This window comes from Episyrphus balteatus, chromosome 1, assembly GCF_945859705.1.
Source record: "Episyrphus balteatus chromosome 1, idEpiBalt1.1, whole genome shotgun sequence".
NCBI lineage: Eukaryota > Metazoa > Arthropoda > Insecta > Diptera > Syrphidae > Episyrphus > Episyrphus balteatus.
In genome coordinates this window covers 72,374,147-72,398,666 of record NC_079134.1, presented here as the reverse complement: position 1 = coordinate 72,398,666, position 24,520 = coordinate 72,374,147, and the positions used below count along the sequence as shown (strand labels likewise).

General features: G+C 33.6%; 1 protein-coding gene across 1 annotated transcript in view; it reads right to left on the bottom strand.

The window, feature by feature from the left end:
- LOC129906491 (helicase ARIP4) overlaps window positions 1–24,228 on the bottom strand; it is a 468,376-nt gene extending 444,148 nt beyond the window's left edge. Inside the window, exons 1-2 of the mRNA XM_055982274.1 lie at window positions 21,376–24,228; window positions 21,111–21,309 (exon numbers count right to left, since the gene is read on the bottom strand). Of these exons, the coding sequence (XP_055838249.1) occupies window positions 21,111–21,309; window positions 21,376–24,064 (2,888 nt within the window). The 5' untranslated portion in view covers window positions 24,065–24,228. The remainder of the gene's footprint in view (window positions 1–21,110; window positions 21,310–21,375) is intronic.
- Between the last annotated feature and the right edge of the window lie 292 nt (window positions 24,229–24,520).

The following is a 24,520-nucleotide window of genomic DNA, read 5'->3' as shown; positions in this document are numbered from 1 at the left end:
CAAGCATTCTTGGCCAAGAGGAAATGCAAACCTTTTGCTGGACGGATTCAACGATCGTCCTGGCTTGGCTAGCATCTGAACCATGTCGATGGACCACCTTCGTGAGCAATCGAGTCGCAAAAATCCAAACATTCCCACATTTCATTTGGAATCACATTCCAACTTTGGATAATCCTGCGGATCTGGTTTCTCGAGGAGTATTTCCACATGAACTTATTGGTAACAAGTTTTGGTTTCAAGGTCCTAACTTTCTGTTGTTATCTGAACTAGATTGGCCCAAGCTTCACAACAAAACCAACGAAGAAAAATTCCTGAAGAACGAAAATAAGTTATAGTCCTTTTTGCACAGCGCACTTTTGACATTATCTTAAATTGCAAATATTATTCAAATTTACCCAAATTAATTCGCATATTTTGTTACTGTGCAGAGCAGACACATCAGAGTTTCGTCGAATTCTTGTGCTGTTATAGGTCCACTGATTTAGGGTCTGGTTTTTTTGAAGACACGGTTGTTAATATCCGTGTCTTCAAAAAAACCAGACCCTAAATCAGTGGACCTATAACAGCACAAGAATTCGACGAAACTCTGATGTGTCTGCTCTGCACAGTTCAACATAATACCTTTGCCGAGGAAATCTACAACCTTAAAAGGGGACAGCGTCTTCAATCAAATCTACAACAACTTTCACCCTTTATCAAAGATGGACTCGTCCGAGTTGGAGGGCGAATTGAAAACTCTCCACTACCATATGATGCAAAGCACCCGATAGGTCCACTGATTTTAACATTACAGGTCTAGACTACTGTGGACCACTATATGTTTCGCAACGTATTCGAGGACGAGAACCCTACAAAACCTATCTGGCAATCTTCGTGTGTTTCACCACTAAGGCCGTCCATCTGGAATTGGTATCGGATCTTTCATCATCATCGTTTATTCTGGCACTCAGGGGTAAGTGCACAAAAATTTACTCTGACAATGCTACTAGTTTCACAGGAGCTAATCGAGAACTTAGAGAATTGCATACACTGTTCATGTCCGAACAGCACAATGAAATCGTTCGTCAAGAGTGTCTTCAAGATGGAATCGAATGGAGTTTTATTCCACCACGCTCCCCCAATTTTGGAGGCCTCTGGGAGGCTGCTGTGAAGGTAGCAAAACATCATCTTCGACGTATCATTGCCACTCTGTATTATCGTATGAAGAGATGACAACAGTTTGGCTGTCAAATCGAGGCAGTAATGAACAGCAGGCCTCTCACTCCAATGTCCAGTAATCCCAACGACTTGACTGCTCTCACACCAGCACATTTTCTCGTTGGAACACCATTTATTAGCATAGCAGAACCTCGCATTGAACCTTGCAACATTAGCAACCTAAAAGGATACCAATACATTCAATGGATTCAACAAAATTTCTGGCGACAATGGTCACATGATTACCTACAGCAACTTCAACTTCGTAAAAAATGGAATTCTTCGCAACCCAACATCCACATTAATGAACTAGTTCTTTTGAAGGAAGATAACACACCACCTCTTAAATGGCCAATGGGGCGAACCATTGGAGTCTACACAGGAGCCGATGGAAACATACGAGTAGCTGAAGTCAAAACTGCCACAGGTGTCTACAAACGTGCTATATCAACATTGTGTCAAATACCACTCGAACAAGATCCTGAAGACACAATCGAAGAAATGTAAAGTGTTGAAAGTAAGAGCTTTCAAGGCGGGCAGTATGTTTTGGTTATTTCTTGCCAAAATTATTTTCTTGTTTCGTTTTAGCACCACAATTATTCATAATTCAATGTCAATGTCAACATCGAATGTAGGCCAAGTCCAAGCATTGAACTTCGCACAATATCATCACCATCATCAGTCGCTCCCGAATAGCGGTGGTTGCGACCGAAAAATAGCAACATCTTCATCATCGACAACTACATAGCAAAGGTATAGCAAGACATCGAACACCTGCATCATTGCCCTTGACCCATAGCAACGATCTCGCTCCCAAATAGCGGTGGTTGCGACCGACGATGACTGAAGCAAGTTCGAGTTTAAAGAAAACAACAACAACAGATGTTATGTATACATTGTAAAATAGAATAAAAGCCGAAGCTTTTTGTAATTAGAACACAGTCCATTATAAACCACACTCAAGTGCATTATCTTATATTTGATCATCATTTTTGTTAGAACACATTAAATTTTGAATAAATAATATTATTTAATAAAATTATCAATTTGTCGACTTTGATTGCAATTCATTTTGGTTAATTTTGTCGCTTTCTTATTCGGCTAAAAGGCTAGCCGCTTCAGTCTTCACTTTATACCTAATTCAAATTGATAAAATAAAAACAAGTTTTAAACTGCATCATTTCGACTTCTAAAGTAAATTAAGTTAAAAACTAAATAATAAAGCGGAGTGTCATCGAGACAGATGAAAACAAATTGAAATTCAAAGAAAGGTTATTAGTTTTTGACATACCAAAATGTTAAATGTTTTCTAAAAATTTTATGATTTTTGTCAAGTTTTAAACCTTTTGTATTAAAAAAATACTAATTAATCACCCCTATTATTGAATTCGACGAAAAGTGAAAGTTTCAATCATTTTGGAATATTTTGCGATGTGTGAATTCGACGATAGAAAGATGAAAAAATGTCGGTAGCAGAACCTGCACGACCGATATTCTGTACAACTCATTTGCTATTACTGAATTCGCAGATCATTCGCACTCCATACAATTTGTTTCGCGTCATTTTTGCAACGAATCGGAAGGTTTTCTTAAATAAAAACAAAACAAAGAAAACAAAAAAATAAAAAATGGACTTTAACTAAGGCGGATGAAAACATCCTGGATTGTTTCGAGAGAAAAGTTCTTCGTGCGATTTTTGGTCCCGTATGCATTAATGGTGATTGGAGAAGAAGATAGAACAACGAACTTTACGGGTTGTCATGACCCCCCCCCCCCCCCCCCCCCAAAACCTGAGGTGAAAAACAGAAAACTATGAGGCAAAAGGTGGAAACGAGCTTTTAAACCATATGAAGGGTTCCTTTATTGTTATTGACTATGCTTAAGGAAATGATTCATGGGTAGGGTATTATTAGCAAGAAGTCGTTTTTAGTTGTAAATATAATGAGGACATGCAAAAAATTTTTGGTTTCTTACACATTTTTTTAATGAGAACGTTTAAAAGCCGAAAATCATATCATATAATTTGCCATGATATAATAACTTTTACATGATTACATACATATATCCCGATTCACGAACGATCTATCATAACTAATCGTTAAAACTTAATTTCATATTTTGATTTATGAAGAAATACGCTTTTCTTTTTAACAAACCTGTGTGGAGGTAATTTATTTCATCCTCCACATGTTCTTTTTTTTATTTGTATTTTTTTTTTTTCTTTTTAAAGCTTTTGCTTTCAAAGATCACATTTCTAAAATGCAAATTAAACATATAAATATACTATTTTTCCTCGGTACTTTTTTATAGAAAAAACATTTATGTTTTGATGTTTCCGCAAAAAAAATAATGATGCTGAAAACATTACTCTTGGAAACATCGATAAATCGAAACTTCAAAGTTTTTTAAGTGAACCGCACCAGGCGAGTTCTATCCAAAACACGATTGTGGAAGAAAAACATTTCTGATTTCTTTGGCCCCGAGTACAAAAGTGTTAAGTCAGAGAAGTTAATTTTGAGAAAAATGAATTGAAGTTATGAAAAAGTAATGATGCGGAAACATCATCTATAAGATCCTTTTTAGTATACATTTTTTTGACTTAACACTTTAGAGCCATTTAGTCTTCAAAAATAAACTTGGTCCAAAGGTGTTGAGTCAAGAAAAATCCTTTTTACATTGATAACAAAGTTTAATTTATAAAAGAAAGTTGAAATTTTCAATGTGAGAATTTAAAAATTGAATTAAAATTTCTGACTTAAACCCTTTGTACCGAATCATTTCTAACGGAAGGAGATCCGCTAGAGCTATGGCGATAAGACCAACGAAAGAGAAAAAAAAAAAACTGACTGAAGTCCAATAAAAATCCGAACATTGATTTTTTGACATAATCCCTTTGTTCCCGGCAGCAAAGAATTATTTTCGTACTTTTAGTACAGTTGAACAGAATTTTGTAAAAATATAGGTAATTTTCTCCAAACCGATCCCTGCGATTTTTATAAAAACATGCAACTGCAATCGCAATGTAAAATGAAGTATGGTCAACGTTGATTCAATTTTGAATAAAAAAAAAATTTTAAATGATGGTCTTCAACGCAAAATCATTCCGAAAAACAGTTAAATCAAAGCGGTTTCCGTTTATTTTAACTAGTTTGAAGTTTCACACAGTGTAGAACAGTTATTAACTTCTAACTTTGTTTAAAATGACAACCTCAATAATTTCAACAGATTTTTTTTAACAAAAGCTTTGATTGTATTAATTAAAAATTTACTATAGAAAAATTTATTTTTTGGATTAAGAAAAATATATTTATTTTTTAAATATCAATTTACGAAAACGGGATATTTTCTTCAAATCTCAGTTTTAATTTGGTTAAATATTTAGCCGAGGATAAGTTTTTGATATTTGTATCTATGTCTGTTGAATAAAGAATTTATCTATTTATCTTGGGCTTTATTTAGCTGTGAGAATTAAGGCACATCTTGTATTTATTTGCGAAACAATAACAAAACAAAATGCTGCTAATAAAAACAATGATCTGATCTGGATCACGAGGAAAATAAAACACAGCTAAAGTGAAATATATTGAAAAATATGGATTTTTCCTAATACACACTCATGATGTTGCATTACTTTCCCAATTTTCTTTCTTTATTTTCAGTTTTTGATTATTCATTAAAAAAATACATTAATCCTTCTGCAAACAATTTATCCTCTGAAGAAAAAAATATGACCGGGTCCCAGAGCAGGGTAAATGTTTGACAGCTGAAATTTTTTGTTTTTTAAAAAATGTATTGTCAAAAAAAACTTAACCTCGGCTAAATATTTAACCCAATTCACACACGGCGTTAAGTAGTGTGTAATTACAATTACAACAAATAGCATGCCAACTAAATTTTGAATTGTAATTTTTTAATTTTGTATGTATGTTTCTAAAAACACTTCTTTATGAAATAAATCAAGTTGGCTACTTAGGTATGCAGAGTATTGAGCTTAATTTAAGCTCCGAAACAAAAAAGTTTCAATATTTTGGAATATTTTGCTATGTGTGAATATTTGGAATATTTTGCTATGTGTGAATTCGACGATAGAAAGATGAAAGAATGTCGGTAGCAGACCCTGCTCGACCGATATTCTGTTCAATTTATTTGCTATTACTGAATTCGTAGATCATTCGCACTCCATACAATTTGTTTCGCGTCATTTTTTCTACGAATCGGAAGGTTTTCTTAAATAAAAACAAAACAAAGAAAACTAAAAAATAAAAAATGGACTTTAACTAAGGCGGATGAAAACATCCTGGATTGTTTCGAGAGAAAAGTTCTTCGTGCGATTTTTGGTCCCGTATGCATTAATGGTGATTGGAGAAGAAGATATAACAAAGAACTTTACGGGTTGTACACGGACACTAACCTAGCCATATGATTTAAAGTGCAGCCCCTGATATGGCCAGGTCAGGTTGAGCGCATGGACAACAATGCTCCGGCACGGAAAGTTTTCGACTCCAACCCAGAGGGACGGCGTAGTAGAGGAAGACCTCATCTGAGGTGGCGCAACCAAGTGGAAGGGGACCTCAATCAACTTGGCGTGCGAAACTGGAAGCAGCGAGCTATAGATATAGCTGGCTGGCGAAGCTTGTTGTTTGAGGCCCAAATCCATAGCGGATTGTAGCCGCCGTACGGCGCTGGTCACCCAGTAAGTAAGTAAGAAAAAAAAACCGAAATCATATGTTTGAATTTCAACAGTCTGGAAATAGGGAAGGAGAAATGTAAGCAAAACATGTTTTGTTTACAACGCTTTGTTTATTTCTTGTTTCCTAGGTGATAGTTATTTGAGTACTTTCCCAATTTTCTTTCTTTATTTTCAGTTTTTGATTATTCATTAAAAAAATACATTAATCCTTCTGCAAACAATTTATCCTCTGAAGAAAAAAATATGACCGGGTCCCAGAGCAGGGTAAATGTTTGACAGCTGAAATTTTTTGTTTTTTAAAAAATGTATTGTCAAAAAAAACTTAACCTCGGCTAAATATTTAACCCAATTCACACACGGCGTTAAGTAGTGTGTAATTACAATTACAACAAATAGCATGCCAACTAAATTTTGAATTGTAATTTTTTAATTTTGTATGTATGTTTCTAAAAACACTTCTTTATGAAATAAATCAAGTTGGCTACTTAGGTATGCAGAGTATTGAGCTTAATTTAAGCTCCGAAACAAAAAAGTTTCAATATTTTGGAATATTTTGCTATGTGTGAATATTTGGAATATTTTGCTATGTGTGAATTCGACGATAGAAAGATGAAAGAATGTCGGTAACAGACCCTGCTCGACCGATATTCTGTTCAACTTATTTGCTATTACTGAATTCGTAGATCATTCGCACTCCATACAATTTGTTTCGCGTCATTTTTTCTACGAATCGGAAGGTTTTCTTAAATAAAAACAAAACAAAGAAAACTAAAAAATAAAAAATGGACTTTAACTAAGGCGGATGAAAACATCCTGGATTGTTTCGAGAGAAAAGTTCTTCGTGCGATTTTTGGTCCCGTATGCATTAATGGTGATTGGAGAAGAAGATATAACAAAGAACTTTACGGGTTGTACACGGACACTAACCTAGCCAAATGATTTAAAGTGCAGCCCCTGATATGGCCAGGTCAGGTTGAGCGCATGGACAACAATGCTCCGGCACGGAAAGTTTTCGACTCCAACCCAGAGGGACGGCGTAGTAGAGGAAGACCTCATCTGAGGTGGCGCAACCAAGTGGAAGGGGACCTCAATCAACTTGGCGTGCGAAACTGGAAGCAGCGAGCTATAGATATAGCTGGCTGGCGAAGCTTGTTGTTTGAGGCCCAAATCCATAGCGGATTGTAGCCGCCGTACGGCGCTGGTCACCCAGTAAGTAAGTAAGAAAAAAAAACCGAAATCATATGTTTGAATTTCAACAGTCTGGAAATAGGGAAGGAGAAATGTAAGCAAAACATGTTTTGTTTACAACGCTTTGTTTATTTCTTGTTTCCTAGGTGATAGTTATTTGAGTATTTTTGACTTCAAAGTTTTTTAAGTGAACCGCACCAGGCGAGTTCTATCCAAAACACGATTGTGGAAGAAAAACATTTCTGATTTCTTTGGCCCCGAGTACCTACAAAGGTTTTAAGTCAGAAAAATTTATTTTGAGAAAAATGAAATTGAAGTTTCAATTTTTGTTTGTAAATCTGAATATTGTTATTATGAAAAAGTAATGATGCAGAAACATCATCTATAAGATCCTTTTTAGTATACATTTTTTTGACTTAACACTTTAGAGCGATTTTTATAAAAACATGCAACTGCAATCGCAATGTAAAATGAAGTATGGTCAACGTTGATTCAATTTTGTATAAAAAAAAATTTTAAATGATGGTCTTCAACGCAAAATCATTCCGAAAAACAGTTAAATCAAAGCGGTTTCCGTTTTTTTTAACTAGTTTGAAGTTTCACACAGTGTAGAACGGTTATTAACTTCTATCTTTGTTTAAAATGACAACCTCAATAATTTCAACAGATTTTTTTAACAAAAGCTTTGATTGTATTAATTAAAAATTTAATATAGAAAAATTTATTTTTTGGATTAAGAAAAATATATTTATTTTTTAAATATCAATTTACGAAAACGGGATATTTTTTCAAATCTCAGTTTTGATTTGGTTAAATATTTAGCCGAGGATAAGTTTTTGATATTTGTATCTATGTCTGTTGAATAAAGAATTTATCTATTTATCTTGGGCTTTATTTAACTGTGAGAATTGGGGCACATCTTGTATTTATTTGCGAAACAATAACAAAACAAAATGCTGCTTTTGTTGTAAAGCTAATAAAAACAATGATCTGATCTGGATCACGAGGAAAATAAAACACAGCTAAAATGAAATATATTGAAAAATATGGATTTTTCCTAATACACACTCTTGATGTTGCATTACTTTCCCAATTGTTTTTCTTTATTTTCAGTTTTTGATTATTCATTAAAAAAATACATTAATCGTTCTGCAAACAATTTATCCTCTGAAGAAAAAAATTTGACCGGGTCCCAGAGCAGGGTAAATGTTTGACAGCTGAAATTTTTTGTTTTTTAAAAAATGTATTGTCAAAAAAAATTTAACCTCGGCAAAATATTTAACCCAATTCACACACGGCGTTAAGTAGTGTGTACTTACAATTACAACAAATAGCATGCCAACTATATTTTGAATTGTAATTTTTTAATTTTGTATGTATGTTTCTAAAAACAGGAAATAAATCAAGTTGGCTACTTAGGTATGCAGAGTATTGAGCTTAATTCAAGCTCCGAAACAAAATCCTCTCGAAAATACATTTGATCTTAAATTTTGGAAAGAACTTTGTATGTTAGCTAAAATTAAGCATATATGTATTTTAAGCACTTGACCATTTTTTTTTTTTTTGATTATCTTGGAAGTAAGTTTTTTAGTAATGTGACCCCCTCCAAACCAAATTTCTAGATCCACGCCTGAAAGTAAATTAAGTTAAAGACTAAATAATAAAGCGGAGTGTCATCGAGACAAACGAAAACAAATTGAAATTCAAAGAAAGGTTATTAGTTTTTGACATACCAAAATGTTAAATGTTTTCTAAAAATTTTATGATTTTTGTCAAGTTTTAAACCTTTTGTATTAAAATAAATTGCAGGACTGGGGTCGCACGTACTTGCTCTTATGCTTAAAGTAACTATAATGTTTAAAATTTGATATTTTGAAGAAATTTCATAAGTAGTATAAAAAAAATTAAATCTGTTTTTATAATTAATTAAAAGACCGTTTTAAATTATCTTAAAAAAAAAAAAACAAATATGCCATTTTATTTCTTGTACAAAAAGGTATTTTTAGAAAAAAATTTTCGAAAATTGTAGGAGCCGTTTTTTAAAAAAATAATTTTTTATATATAAAAAATGTTTAACATTTTTCAAAAAAAAAGTTGGTATGCCATTTTGAAGAAATAATAAATTTACACATAAAAACTAAATTTCAAAATTTTTCATTGATCCGTTTTCAAAAAATTGATTTTTCAAAAAAAAATTTTGAAATATTTTTTAAAAAACCAAAAATGCGTTTTTTGAAAATTTTCTAAAATTTTAATATTATCTTTACTTAAACACTGTTGTATAAAAATTTTCATTTGAATCGGGTTAATGTTGTACGAGATATTCAGAAACGAAAAAAACCGTTCTATAACAGGTACCGTTAATAACAGTACAAAAAATATTTTTTTTATTTTAAGAGTTGGCTCTTATGTGTAGTACTACACACAAAAATTTTAATCAAAATCGTTAGAGCCGTTTTTGAAAAAAATTAACTTTTCTATTTCCGTTATATGGCAGGTACCGTTAGTTTTGGTCATTAAAAAAAAATTTCAATTTCCCCTCTAGGGAATCACCAAAAACTGCTAACTACCAAGTTTGAAGAAAATCACATCACTCGTTTAGGCTGCAGCTCCAGATAGAGACAGACACACAGACAGACAGACAGACAGACAGACAGAATTGCCGGACCCACTTTTTTGGCATTCTCCATCATCGTAATGTCATGTAAAATTGTTATCTCGAGTTCGATTTTTTTTACGAATCCTAAACTTGCCCTATAGTACCTATATCGCAAGTAAAAATACTAGTTAATCACCCCTATTATTGAATTCGACGAATGGGAAAAAGTGAAAGTTTCAATCATTTTGGAATATTTTGCTATGTGTGAATTCGACGATAGAAAGATGAAAGAATGTCAACTTATTTGCTATTACTGAATTCGCAGATCATTCGCACTCCATACAATTTGTTTCGCGGCATTTTTGCTACGAATCGGAAGGTTTTCTTAAATAAAAACAAAACAAAGAAAACAAAAAAATAAAAAATGGACTTTAACAAAGGCGGATGAAAACATCCTGGATTGTTTCGAGAGAAAAGTTCTTCGTGCGATTTTTGGTCCCTTATGCATTAATGGTGATTGGAGAAAAAGATATAACAACGAACTTTACGGGTTGTACACGGACACTAACCTAGCCAAACGATTTAAAGTGCAGCCCCTGAGATGGCCAGGTCACGTTGAGCGCATGGACAACAATGCTCTGGCACGGAAAGTTTTCGACTCCACCCCAGAGGGACGGCGTAGTAGAGGAAGACCTCGTCTGAGGTGGCGCAACCAAGTGGAAGGGGACCTCAATCAACTTGGCGTGCGAAACTGGAAGCAGCGAGCTAAAGATATAGCTGGCTGGCGAAGCTTGTTGTTTGAGGCCCAAATCCATAGCGGATTGTAGCCGCCGTACGGCCCTGGTCACCCAGTAAGTAAGTAAGAAAAAAAAACCGAAATCATATGTTTGAATTTCAACAGCCTGGAAATAGGGAAGGAGAAATGTAAACAAAATATGTTTTGTTTACAACGCTTTCTTTATTTCTTGTTTCCTAGGTGATAGTTATTTGAGTATTTGTGAATCAAATAATTTATTTTTGCGAATTTGAATAGATTTTTGTTTTGGGACTTTAATTTGATATATTCTAAGGCAATGTTGCAACATTTAAGTTGTATTGCTTATTATTTATTAATAGTCTTCACTTTATACTTAATTCAAATTGATAAAATAAAAACAAGTTTTAAACGCATCATTTTGACTTCTAAAGTAAATTAAGTTAAAAACTAAATAATAAAGCGGAGTGTCATCGAGACACACGAAAACAAGTTGAAATTCAAAGAAAGGTAATTAGTTTTTGACATACCAAAATGTTAAATGTTTTCTAAAAATTTTATGATTTTTGTCAAGTTATAAACCTTTTGTATTAAAAAATACTAGTTAATCACCCCTATTATTGAATTCGACGAATGGGAAAATGTGACAGTTTCAATCATTTTGGAATATTTTGCTATGAGTGAATTCGACGATAGAAAGATGAAAGAATGTCGGTAACAGACCCTGCACGACCGACATTCTGTTCAACTTATTTGCTATTACTGAATTCGCAGATCATTCGCACTCCATACAATTTGTTTCACGTCATTTTTCCTACGAATCGGCAGGTTTTCTTAAATAAAAACAAAGCAAAGAAAACAAAAAAAATTAAAAATGGACTTTAACTAAGGCGGGTGAAAACATCCTGGATTGTTTCGAGAGAAAAGTTCTTCGTGCGATTTTTGGTCCCGTATGCATTAATGGTGATTGGAGACGAAGATATAACAACGAACTTTACGGGTTGTACACGGACGTTAACCTAGCCAAAAGGTTAAAGTGCAGCGCCTGAGATGGCCAGGTCACGTTGAGCGCATGGACGACAATGCTCCGGCACGGAAAGTTTTCGACTCCAAACCAGAGGGACTGCGTAGTAGAGGAAGACCTCATCTGAGGTGGCGCAACCAAGTGGAAGGGGATTTCAATCAACTTGGCGTGCAAAACTGGAAGCAGCGAGCTAAGGATATAGCTTGTTGGTTGAGGCCCAAATCCATAGCGGATTGTAGCCGCCGTACGGCGCTGGTCACCCAGTAAGTAAGTAAGAAAAAAAAAACCGAAATCATATGTTTGAATTTCAACAGCCTGGAAATAGGGAATGAGAAATGTAAACAAAATATGTTTTGTTTACAACGCTTTCTTTATTTCTTGTTTCCTAGGTGAAAGTTATTTGAGTATTTTTGGGACTTTAATTTGATGTATTCTCAGGCAATGTTGCAATATTTAAGTTGTATTGCTAATTATTTATTATAGTCTTCACTTTATAATTCAAATTGATAAAATAAAAACAAGTTTTAAACTGCATCATTTTGATTTCTAAAGTAAATTAAGTTAAAAACTAAATAATAAAGCGGAGTGTCATCGAGACAGACGAAAACAAATTGAAATTCAAAGAAAGGTTATTAGTTTTTGACATACCAAAATGTTAAATGTTTTCTTAACATTTTATGATTTTTGTCAAGTTTTAAACCTTTTGTATTAAAAAAAATACTAGTTAATCACCCCTTTTATTGAATTCGACGAATGGGAAAAAATGACAGTTTCAATCATTTTGGAATATTATGCTCTGAGTGAGTTCGACGATATAAAGATGAAAGAATGTCGGTAACAGACCCTGCACGACCGACATTCTGTTCAACTTATTTGCTATTACTCAATTCGCAGATCATTCGCACTCCATACAATTTGTTTCGCGGCATTTTTGCTACGAATCGGCAGGTTTTCTTAAATAAAAACAAAACAAAGAAAACAAAAAAATAAAAAAGTGTCCATATTTATTTACTTTTATTTCACTTCAGTTATAAAAATAAAAAAAAAATTAAAAATTAGAATGGCCACAACCATGACTTTAACTTGGTACCCTCTTGGTCGCGGTCCGAGTACTCTTCCTTCAGGCCACCGAGTATTTGCATTTGGATATCAAACTTTAAGTTATAAGTACACAAATTTGGAACGATTGGAATTTTTGTTTCACAATTTTTCGATGCGAGAAGCTCTCGATGATGTTACAGAACGTAGACACAGGACACAGTGGGGAACCTTGTATGGGAAAGTGGAAAAAACTCCGTAAAATCGAAACTACTGGGCCGTTGAAATTTTCAGGAATAATAGGAAATCAGAGGATAAGTCAACACCAGTAATTTCCGCCCACTGCCCAAACCACTAAAGTGAAAAATAGCTATTTAAGTTGAAAAAACTCGAAAACTAGTACTTTTGCATGAAATTTAACGAAGACAACGTGACTTGCCGTAACCAAAATATACTTTTCTGAATCTTATTTTAATCTTAATCAGCTCCTGTTTTTGAAATATTACTGTTAGAAAATGCAAAAAAAGTTTTTTTTTTACTATTTCGGACCTTATTCTTTTATATAAGGAAAATTGTCTGAACATATTTAGTAACGGTTTATATAATAACTGATACACTGGACTTTTTAGATTTAATTTATGATGGTGTTTCCAACAATCCAACCAATTTTCTGCTTGCTGGGAATTAATGTAAACTCGGATGTCTTAATTGACCGGACTAAAAATATGGTTCTTCATAGAGAATTAAATATTTATAATAACTTACCAAATGTATTAAAAATGGAACAAAATTTAACAAAATTTCAAAAAACTTTTATTAGATTATGAAAAACTAGTTTTATTTAATTTATAGAATGATAAATTTTTGTAATGAATTTTTTAAATGGCAAATATTGCCAAATAAATGATAATAAAAAAAAAATTCATTCACACGTGGTGAAATTTAACTAAAATATTTAGGTATATTATTAACATCGCGAAAGGAGATGGGGCGAAATTATATGGGACCTGGGCCATGAGCGTACATTAATGAGACTAGTCTCAAAATGAAGCTGGAGCTTAGTATATTCAATTCATGAATTTTTTTTCAAATCGTAAGTCAGGGTATTGAGATACAAGGCTTCAAAGTTCGTTCTGATAACCCTTACCTGTCCCTTTTATTTGCAAATATCATGAGAACTATAATAGGTATAATGTTTTATACCTATCGTTGTGTTCGTGTCCCATGTGTGATGAATGTCGTGAATCTTTAAACGTGTGTGTGTTAACGTCATTTACCAACGTGGTGACTTTCACATATATTCACAGAACAACACTGTACACAAAAGGGTTTTGGGGGGAAAGACGTACGAAAGTTTCCAGTCTTGGCATTTTTTGTTTATGGACAAGACACACTGCAGCTTGGGAAACTTAGTCTATGGTCTGATACAACACAAGACATTAATGCAACACAGAAATACAAAGCAGAGAAAGAACAAGAGAAGAACATAAACACTGAAGTACGTGGCACACAGAGGAAGACAAACATAGTTGAAAATAGTCTCATGTTCAGAGATACACATACACCGTTTGTATGGCGATTTGAATCCGAATTGAATCAGGATTTAGGTCTATATATACCTGAATCGAATTGAATCCGGATTTGTCGATCCGATCCGACTCGGGGAGCTGAATCGAATCGAAAATATGCATACAAACGAATTGAATACTCGAGATATAATTTATGGTGGAAATTGTGTGTGATTGTCTTCTTATTTGCAAATTTTACTGTATGTATGTATTATGACATCTAGTTTAACTTGCGCTTTGTTTTTGGTTAGATTTTTCTATTTTACTGCAAATATATTAAAAAGAAAAATTGTGTTTTCGATTCTATTTCAATTCGATTCCTCGATCTGGTACTTCCATATACCTGGATCGAAATTTCGATTCAGTTTCAATTCGATCTTTAAATCGGTCATACAAACGGGGTAACAGACGGTGATAGGAAACTTCTGACGTCATACTGGTTTGTCTACAAGCTCCGTCGGACATTTTTGGCTAAGTATGCGTGAAAAAAAGGACGCTTTTGGCTAAGTATGCGTGAAAAATCATACATTTTTGGTAGGTGTGCGTAAAAACACCGTGGCTGCACTATAAGTATGTTCAACGAGGATTTTTCTAGATCAGAACAGGACAGGACAGCACAGTTTTGTGAGAAACGTCAGAACAAGTTAGAACAGTCATTTAAACGTCAGTTGTCAAAATAAAAAAAAAACAAACGAATATTGTAAATTATACAAATTTTGTGTTTATCGTTTCTCGTTTATTTTTCTATTTTTTTGTATTTTTACTGCGAAAAATATAATTAAAAATTGTTTTTAGTTATAAAAACCACGAGCACTCGAGAAATATTCGCACAATTAAATCAAAACAAAAGCAAACAATGACAGCTTTGCTTTTGACACTTCTCACGAATCTGTTCTAACCTGATCTGACTCAAAAGCAAGAACAGAAAATCCTGTTCTAAACTGTTCTAGATTTGTCAATGAACAGCAAACTAGAACAGTTCAGCAACAGAAAAAATCTCAATGAACAGCAAAAAGCTGTACTTTTTGCCTAGAACAGTCCAGCACAGCGTCAGTGAACAGACTTTATGTGTGTTTTTCACATTTATTCACGAATACAAAAGAGATTACAACAACACGAAATAAACAAATGGGTTTTGGGGGGTAAAACGTACGAAAGTTTCCCATCTCCTTTGGGTATCTCTGCTCATGTTATCCCACAGGTGTCTTCAGTTAAGCTGGCGATTTAGAAAAAAACTTCTTAGCTGACCGTTGGGCTCGACCCCACGATGCCGGCTCTGAAGTCAACTTCCTATTCTTTTGTGCCATGGCCACCTGCAAGCTGTTTTATTTTTTTTTTTAACTAGACTAGATACTAGAAGGTGTGTAGAAGCTTGATTATTTGATCAAATTATGTTAGAGAGACGAAAAAACTGTAAATTCTTGTGATGAACTCTGGGCTGCACTTTTGTTTACATAAACCAGATCACAAAATTCATACTAAAGTAGACTTCCGATAGATTGACTCATATCGCGATTTTAGTGTATAGGTAATATAGTTTTAGGTGCTTTTTGATAATAATAAACAGATATTTTTTTTTTTTATTTAATTAAAATGGAATTAAATACAACAAACCAATGTTTTAATTTTTCTATACAATTACAACATCGTCTTCGTTCCTTTTCTATAAGTCAGCTCCCAAGTTCTTTGAAAAGTGTATTAATCAATTGGTTTTCTCCTTAAGAGGTAAGGTCAAAAATATTAAATATTTTATGTATTTTCATATTAAAAACAAAGCTCTGTAATAAGTAACATATTTATATCTTTTAAAAACTTATTATTTTCTATTAGTTTAAGATACAAAATATAAAACATCAACGGAAATTCATAAGTTTATGTTTGAAAAATGTTAAGAACTTGCAAATAGCTTAGAGGTCATTTTGAAAAAGATCATATTTCAAAATAAATTGAAATATTTTGTGCAGCTTTATTTTTGTACATCTTTTGAATGCCTTCATACCTCACAGTACACTATACAATTTTCAGGTACCAGAATCAAGCTCAATATGTCTCGAATGTCGCGAGATTTTACATAGGCTAAGCTTGGCAAATAACAATAACCCAAGCGTGAATTCGGGCATACTTTTGTATGTTTATGTTGTGGTTCTTCGTTGAGATCCATCAGATTTCAAAATGTTCCCCAGAATTGTCGTCAAAGAAATATACTATTGCAATGGGTTTCTTCTCATCAGGTAAATGAATAGAAGGTTTGCTTTTTCCACCCAATCATACGGACACAGTTTTATAAGGTTCTTTTTTAAGCCTCATTTCTCTGTTTGGGTCGGAAAAAATACATCTGAGGAGTAACTTTTCAAAAGTAGATAATTTTATGTTTGAACCAGCTAAATTATGCCTTGGTATATGGAGGACAAAACTCTATAGCCACATGGTTTAATAAAAGTGAAAACTGATATTATCCCATTTTGAGAAGTCACTTCTCATCTTATATCTTTAAAATTTATAGCTTGTTACATAAAAGTATTTTAGAATGTCAACTTAAATCAAGTGTGTATGCGGTGTTGGTTGCGAGCAACTCGAATTGCAAGTAGGCATGAAATGCAAGACAAAAACCGTCATGACATCAATCTTCCTGACCATGCAGAAGATCAAATTGTTGCTGCAGTGCTATCTGTTCAATTGAAAGTAATTTCAGCTGTTTACAAACGTGTTTCTGCACCAGAGTCCCATTGGATTTTTAGTAACTGTCGAAACCATGAAAAGTTTCGTATTCCAGGATTAATTCGAAAGCAGGTATATATGGCGCTCATCTATCGGCGCATGATTGGTTGAACTTTGCAATTAGTACCGAACATCGATTTCGGGAGAGCAAATGGAAAATATGATGGCAGCTGCTACTTACCTAATTGAAAACGCACTTAATTTTCAAAATGTAAGTTAAATGAATCCGGATTTGTGTCGTTATTGGGTAGGTTTAAATCCAAGTCAATTTACAAACTTACAAGCTTACGTACCCACCGTTAAAAGCATCGAGCTTTTTGCTTACATGGCAAAATTAAGAACGGGCGAAAGTAATCGTAGGCTTTCATCTATGCTTAATATATCCTGCAGGACTCTGCAACGACACTTGTCTATTGCTAGGAGTAATCTATTAAGTCATTTTCTACCCCGCTATTTGGGCTTGGAACATATAAGTGTTCAAAACGTGGCTAGAAGAAATAGATTAATTCCAAACGGATTGTTTGGTAACATTGAATTACCCCTCATAGAAAGACCTGCTATTGTCATTTGTGGTGGGACGTATATACATATACAGAAGAGTTCAAATTATGACTTTCAAAAGAAAACCTACAGCTTAGGCAAATTCCAGAATTTGGTTAAGCCTTTTCTAATAACCTGCTGTGATGGATACATTCTTGATGTTTCGGGTCCTTATGCTGCAACTGATTCCGATTCAACAATAACACCGGCACACAAAATAAAAAAAGTATCATGTACCAGGAACCAAACCTATCTTTCTATATGTTTTTGGGCACGCTGAATCCGAATTTCAAGTCCGTTTGGCCCGGTCACCCTCCAGTTTTGAGCTGTGACTGCATATTGTTTGAATTTTTATGACTTTTTTGCATTTTTCTCAAAACTGAAGGGTGTTCGGGCAAAACGGACTTGAAATTCAAATTCAGCGGGTCCAAAAACATATAGAAAGATAGGTCTGGTTCCTGGTACATGAAACTTTTTTTTTGTGTGCCGGGGATGAAAGCGCAGTGCCAGCACACCAAAAAAAAAGTTGTATGTACCAGGAACCAGACCTATCTTTCTATATGTTTTTGGACCCGCTGAATTTGAATTTCAAGTCCGTTTTGCCCGAACACCCTCCAGTTTTGAGAAAAATGTAAAAAAGACTCAAAAAAAGGCAAAAAACTTCCTTTTTTTGAGTTTTTTGCATTTTACTCAAAACTGGAGGGTGACAGGGGCAAACAGACTAGAAATTCGTATTCAGCGTGCCCAAAAACATATAGAAAGATAGGTCTGGTTCCTGGTACATGGCACTTTTTTTATTTTGTGTGCCGGTGTAATGAACAGGCTCTTCCAAAATGAAAACGGGGCGATGAGACAGTTTTTTTAGGATGAATGATCTCTTTATTCTTGATAGAGGCCTCAGAGATTCTATTTAACACCTAGAATCTCATGGGTACAAAGCACATATGCCTGAATCTCTAATGGAAGAACACCACCAACTAACAACACATCATGCAAATAAATCGCGGCGTATAACAATGTGTAGATGGGCTGTAGAAGTGGTGAATGGACGATTTAAAAGAGATTTCAAGATATTCCGTCAGGACTTCTTCAATCTTGCTACTCCTCACCTGATAATGGATTTTAAGATAGCAGCAGCTATTTTGAATAAGTTTTATCCATTGATTGATGATATTGATGATGCTCAAGAGCTTCTTCAAATCGCATTAGATAGATTGAATACCCATAATCATCTACAGTGGCGACAAAATAAATAGCACATGTACCCTAAAATTTCTAAAATGAAAGTTTTTCGCACTTTTTTAACTTAAAAGAGCTGTTTTATTAATGAGGAAGTAAGAACGCAGATATATTTGATTTATTAAAAAAGAAATTAAGTACATTGAATTCTTAAACAAAAAATAACAACAAAATCATTAATACAGCTCAAGTTTTTTAGGACAAAATAAATAGCACACTTCCTAAAAACAAATTAACAAAAATTTTAACACAGTTAAAAGAAAATAACTAGTATTGGGTTGGGTAACCCTTATTATTTATCACAGCATAAAACCAGCCCCCTATGGGGCATAAGAGGCATTTCCAAATGCCCCATACGGAAATTCCCCGCGTGGGGCAGTTGAAATGTGACCCGCAGTATAAAATATAGACTTTTAAGGATGGTGGGTCTAGTATTCTTGTTTGGGGATGTTTTTCTTGGCATGGTGTGGGGCCATTTCATCGGATAGAGGGTATTATGGACCACCTTAAATACAAGAAAATCCTAAGGGACACTATTCTACCTTTTACTGAGAAGGAAATGCCTTTAAGACTAAGTCTGTGAAACAATTGCTATCCGTCCAAAAATTGGTGTTATGGAATTGCCAAGCCAGTCCCCAGATCTGAATCCTATTGAGGACTTGTAGAGTGACGTAGGAAAAGCGATTAACAGGTCTGATACCTCAAATTTGGACAAACTTTGGCAGGAATTTCGACGAGCTTGGTAAAGCTGGTTTTATGCTGTGATAAATAATAAGGGTTTCCCAACCAAATACTAGTTATTTTCTTTTAACTGTGTTAAAATTTTTGTAAATTCGTTTTTAGGAAGTGTGCTATTTATTTTGTCCTAAAAAACTTGAGCCGTATTAATGATTTTGTTGTTATTTTTTGTTAAAGAATTCAATGTGCTTAATTTCTTTTTTAATAAATCAAATGTATCTGTGTTCTTATTTCCTCATTAATAAAACAGCTCTTTTAAGTTAAGAAAGTGCGAAAAACTTTCATTTTAGAAATTTTAGAATACATGTGCTATTTATTTTGTCGCCACTGTAGGTGATTTTGTTGTGGAAAATAACTTCAATCGAAGAGCAGCTTTTCAAAATATTGATGGAGATATTCCAAACCTAGCGAATTTTCCTGTGCTTAGTTTGCAAGAACTAAGGAAAATCTCGCTAGGGAATTATCAAATAAGACAAGCTCAGTCATACTGCGGCGAACATCTGAAGCAAAATGGAAACTACCAGATAGACGTTTGCCCAAACACAAACAGAAGCATATTTGAAACATATAAGAATAAAAATATACTTCATCACACCCAAAAAAATTATTTTGTTTTCATAACGACATTAAAAAATCTGCCTTTATTTGTTGTCAATTTTCTGGGACTTACTAATATTTCTTAAAAAGCTGTCATATAAATAGTTTTATTTGCGGGATATAAGAAATATCCCTTATTTGTACCTATATGCCGTTCGGAAACAACTCGAACGGAAGTCTATTCTTTTTGATTAATATTTTACTTTTCTTCATTTATTCACCGTTTTTATTGTTTTATATAGTATTTTGTATGTATAATTTAAAAGGTACTAAAACAACCTTTCATTTGACACCAAAAACATCATTATACCTATTATAGTTCTCATGATATTTCCAAATAAAAGGGACAGGGGTTATCAGAACGAACTTTGGAGCCTTGTATCTCAATATCCTGACTTACGATTTGAAAAAAAAAATTCATATATTGAATAAACTAAGCTCCAGCTTCATTTTGAGACTAGTCTCTTTGTATACATTCAAATACAATCATCCATCAATGCCAAATTCAGTCCAAGTATTGACGAAATGTTTTGAAATCACGTTTGAAATTTTATGTTTCATTATTTCCTATGAAGTTGATAACGCTAACTATTCTCACTTACTAGAGAGAAAAAATGCAAACAAAAATATTAAATGTTTCTGGACATCATTATTCCGATGGAAGAATTTTTTAACTTCATGCTTTATGAAACTAAAATATTCTTCCGATTACTATTTAAGATGAAACTTTTTATATTTGCCTTGTTTTTTTTTCATATATCTACATAATATATTTATTCCACAATTTTTGATTAATTTGAAGACAAAATAAGTTCTTAGAAATCTAATCTGTTCAACTACATAAAAAAAATGGGTAACCGTGGTTGTAAAAAAAACAAACTTTTTTTAATTTTTAATAAACAACTTCCTTTTCTGCTTATTCATCTTCCTATCTCTCTCTATCTACAAAGCTGAATAGTGCATTTCCCAGAATTGAAATTCTAAATAATATTCCAATATTTTAAATAATATTCCAATATTTTAAATAATATTCCAATACTTTAAATAATATTCCAATATTTTGGTGACTCCTTCATTATCTGATTGTTCTTGGTACCTTACTCCTACCTAAATCTTTCCATGAATAGGTCTGCCCCATCGAACCAGACGACGCTTCAGTCGTTCGAACTCATATTAGGTACTATAGTTTATATATACAAGGGCAAAATAAAGGAACTTACCTATAAATTCTATGAACAGCTTGAGTATCGTGGCATGGATTCCAACTAGCATCAAATACAACAACACGATTTGCTCCTGTTAAATTAATACCTAATGAACCAGCCTTTGTTGAAATCAAAAATAGTTTTACGACAATATTGCTGTTAAATTCATTTACAAGTTTTTCCCTTTCCAATGAACTTGTAGAACCATCAAGTCCTGTGAACAAAAAAATCATAATTACTTAAATTTTACGCTTGAAAAAAAAAATAATAATAATCTTACGAAAATATGAAACATTCTTCTTCCAATATTTGTCCGTTTCTGGAATAAGAAGTCTTTGAAGAAAAACCTCCATAAGGTTCAACGTCAGTAAACTTTGACTGAATACCAATACTCTATCACCAAGTTTTATACTTTCTTCCAAAATATACAAAAATATTTGCATTTTGGGAGATGTACTGACAATACCTGGCTCATAGTCTTTTATAAGAGATGTTGCCCAATCATAGGATATTGCATCATTTGTTGATTTCGTTTCAACCTTAAGAGGTTTTCTAATAATTGAATCGGTATTGTTGCTTCCTGATGGTATATTGAGATCTGTTTTATTTTCGTTTAAACTTCCAGCGCTTTGAAAATTGGCTACTTCTAGATCAATATTCACATCAGATTTAACAAATTGAACTTCTTTGGTGTCCAAATCAACTATTTCTGAAGAACATTTTGAACTATAAGATAGAAGAGGGTTTTTGAGCATTCCAATCAATTTGGGGTGTTGTGCATCAATTGGTATGCTTTCGCCATCTGACCAAAGATTATTCTGTTTACTCATATTTGTGGAAGAAAAAGTTGCATTACTGAATGCATTCGATTTTCCAAATTCATTATCATTTTTAATTACAACTTTAGGTTTAGAAGATGAATTCATAGCCGTATCTCGATCATCAATATCCAAATCCAAATCCGCTTCCCTCTTTTTTACAAAATGATAGAGTACATCAGGGTGATTCCATATCTTACAACAAACAGCAAATGCTTTAAGAGGATTCGGAACCTTCTTTTTTCGAACTACTTCATTCATAAAAGCATCATATAACTGTCTTTGGAATTTTGTCATCTTAGTGAGGATAACATATTCAAGTTTCTGCGGAAGGGAGTTCTGAAGCACAGAGTCTGATCTTCTTTGAACAAAGCCAACTAACAATGAGTGCAGAACATGGGCTCGATATCGCATAAGCTTTATATCTTCCGGTGTAGAATCAATACATTGACCATTTTGTATAGGGCGCTCAAACATATTGCAAAATTCAGCTTTGGAACCCAAGTAATTAGGTCTTACAAAGTCAACCATGCACCAATACTCCAAGAGATTATTCTGAAGAGGATATCCCGTCAAAACGATTCTTCTTCTAGTGCGAATTTGTTTTAATGCGATTGATATACCAGCATGTGCGTTCTTAATTCTGTGACCCTCATCACAAATAACAAGATCTGGACCAGGTTTTACCAGAGCCGAATGCATTCTGTCTAAAAGTGTCTTGTGTTCAGTATTATCTAAAAGTTTTTGTCCCTCCTTTCTTTTGATTATCTTTAGCCCAAGGACGCGAAATAATTCATAACCAATAAGAAGAACCCCTCCTTCAGAGTTCCAGCGATTAATAACTTTAGATCTTGAGCTCATAGTTTTATGCTGATCATTTAGAGCAAACACTTTAAAATTCCTCGGCCTAACCTTTTCGTGGCAAGATGATTTCTCTGGAATCCATAAATTATATTCTTTAACCCAATTTTGAATTGTATTAATTGGCATTACGCAAAGAATAGTCTTTGAGTCAGTGTGTCTTAAAAATATGTCTGAGAAAGTTACAACTTGAAGCGTCTTTCCTAGGCCCATGGAATGAGCTAGAATACAACCAAAACCAGAGGAATTATTAAATCTCTTGGTAGATTCAATTATGTTGTCGAATAAAAACCTAACTCCTCCTATTTGATGTGGTTTAATAACTTTTGCTATTTGAGGAGCTAAGAAAATATCTGGCTCGCTTTCGACATGCCCAACGTTAACCATTACTTTTCCATGTTCATTTGGAATATTTAATACATCCTTAACATGAAGTCCACTATTGTTGTGATCTTCAGCCTCATCTTCCAAGTAATCATCACTATCAGAGAGAATGATACAGTCATCTTCATCTGATGAACTGTCGATGGTAACAACTTCTTCCTTTTTATCCATTGGTAGATCTTTAGATTCTGCATTGAGCCACTGATTCCAGAGTATTTCAGCAGACTTATTCTCTTCTTGTCTTTGCAGTCTGTCCTTCAGTTCAAAACCTATTACTTTAATTTGTTGGGATGGGGGCTCGATGGATTCACATGAAGCTAAGAATTCATCGTCCTGAACTTCATGTACTCCTTCAACCATAGACTCGATAGCAGAATGAAGGTATTTCTGTTTAACAAGTTTTTTCAGTCCTTGCACTCTGGCTAATCGTTCAGATTCTTCGCGTTGGGCGTTTATTGTAATTGTATCAAAGTTGCTTTCATTGATAACACCTCGAATATTTTTACGCATATTATGAATCTTTTTTTCTTCAATATTACTTTCAATTGAGTGGTCTGACTTGCGCTTATTGTTAGATATAGCAACATTGGTAGTTGTATGACTGAAATCATCAATAAGAGAACTATTGCCAAGATTACTTGCCGGTAGCTCCAGCTTCAATTTTTCATTCTGGCCATCATTCTCATTACTTAAAATATCAACTTTATTACTTGAAGTGTAGGGAGTTATTTGTTGTTGTCCTTTTGGTGTTGTTGTATCATTTGGATCATTGATTGTGTCCTTTTGCAATAGAGCAATACTTTCACAATCACTCTTTGAACAAGAACCTGCGAGTGGTTCACAAGTCGTTTCCGTAGCTTCAAAAACTTTTTCACACTCACTATTTGGGGGATTAGAGAAACTCATTTTGTAGACAAAACTTATGTTTACACTTAATTTTCATTTAAGATATTAGTGTGAATAATAAATCTCAAATTGTATCCCCAATATTTACAAAATATTTTATTTTAAACATTACTTTTTGTTTATTCCTTAACATAGATATGGAACTTTGAACCACACAAAATAAACAGAAAAAAAAAATGTCAAATTTGGGGACATAATTGAGCTTTTGAGCTAGAAGTCAAAAAACAACTCAAAGTTGTCAAATTCTAACTCGGAGAGGTTGAAAACAAAGCTGCATTTGCGTTTCACCGAGTGCAGACGTGTCGTTGGTTTTTGTGTGAATAAATCCCGTACAAAAAAATTATTTAAAGAAGTAAAAAAAAAAAAATCTAATTATGAGGAAGGTTCAAGGCTTGGCCACACCGGAGGGTACGCGGTAGAGGTACAGGTAACGGTACGGGTATTTGTATGGAAAAA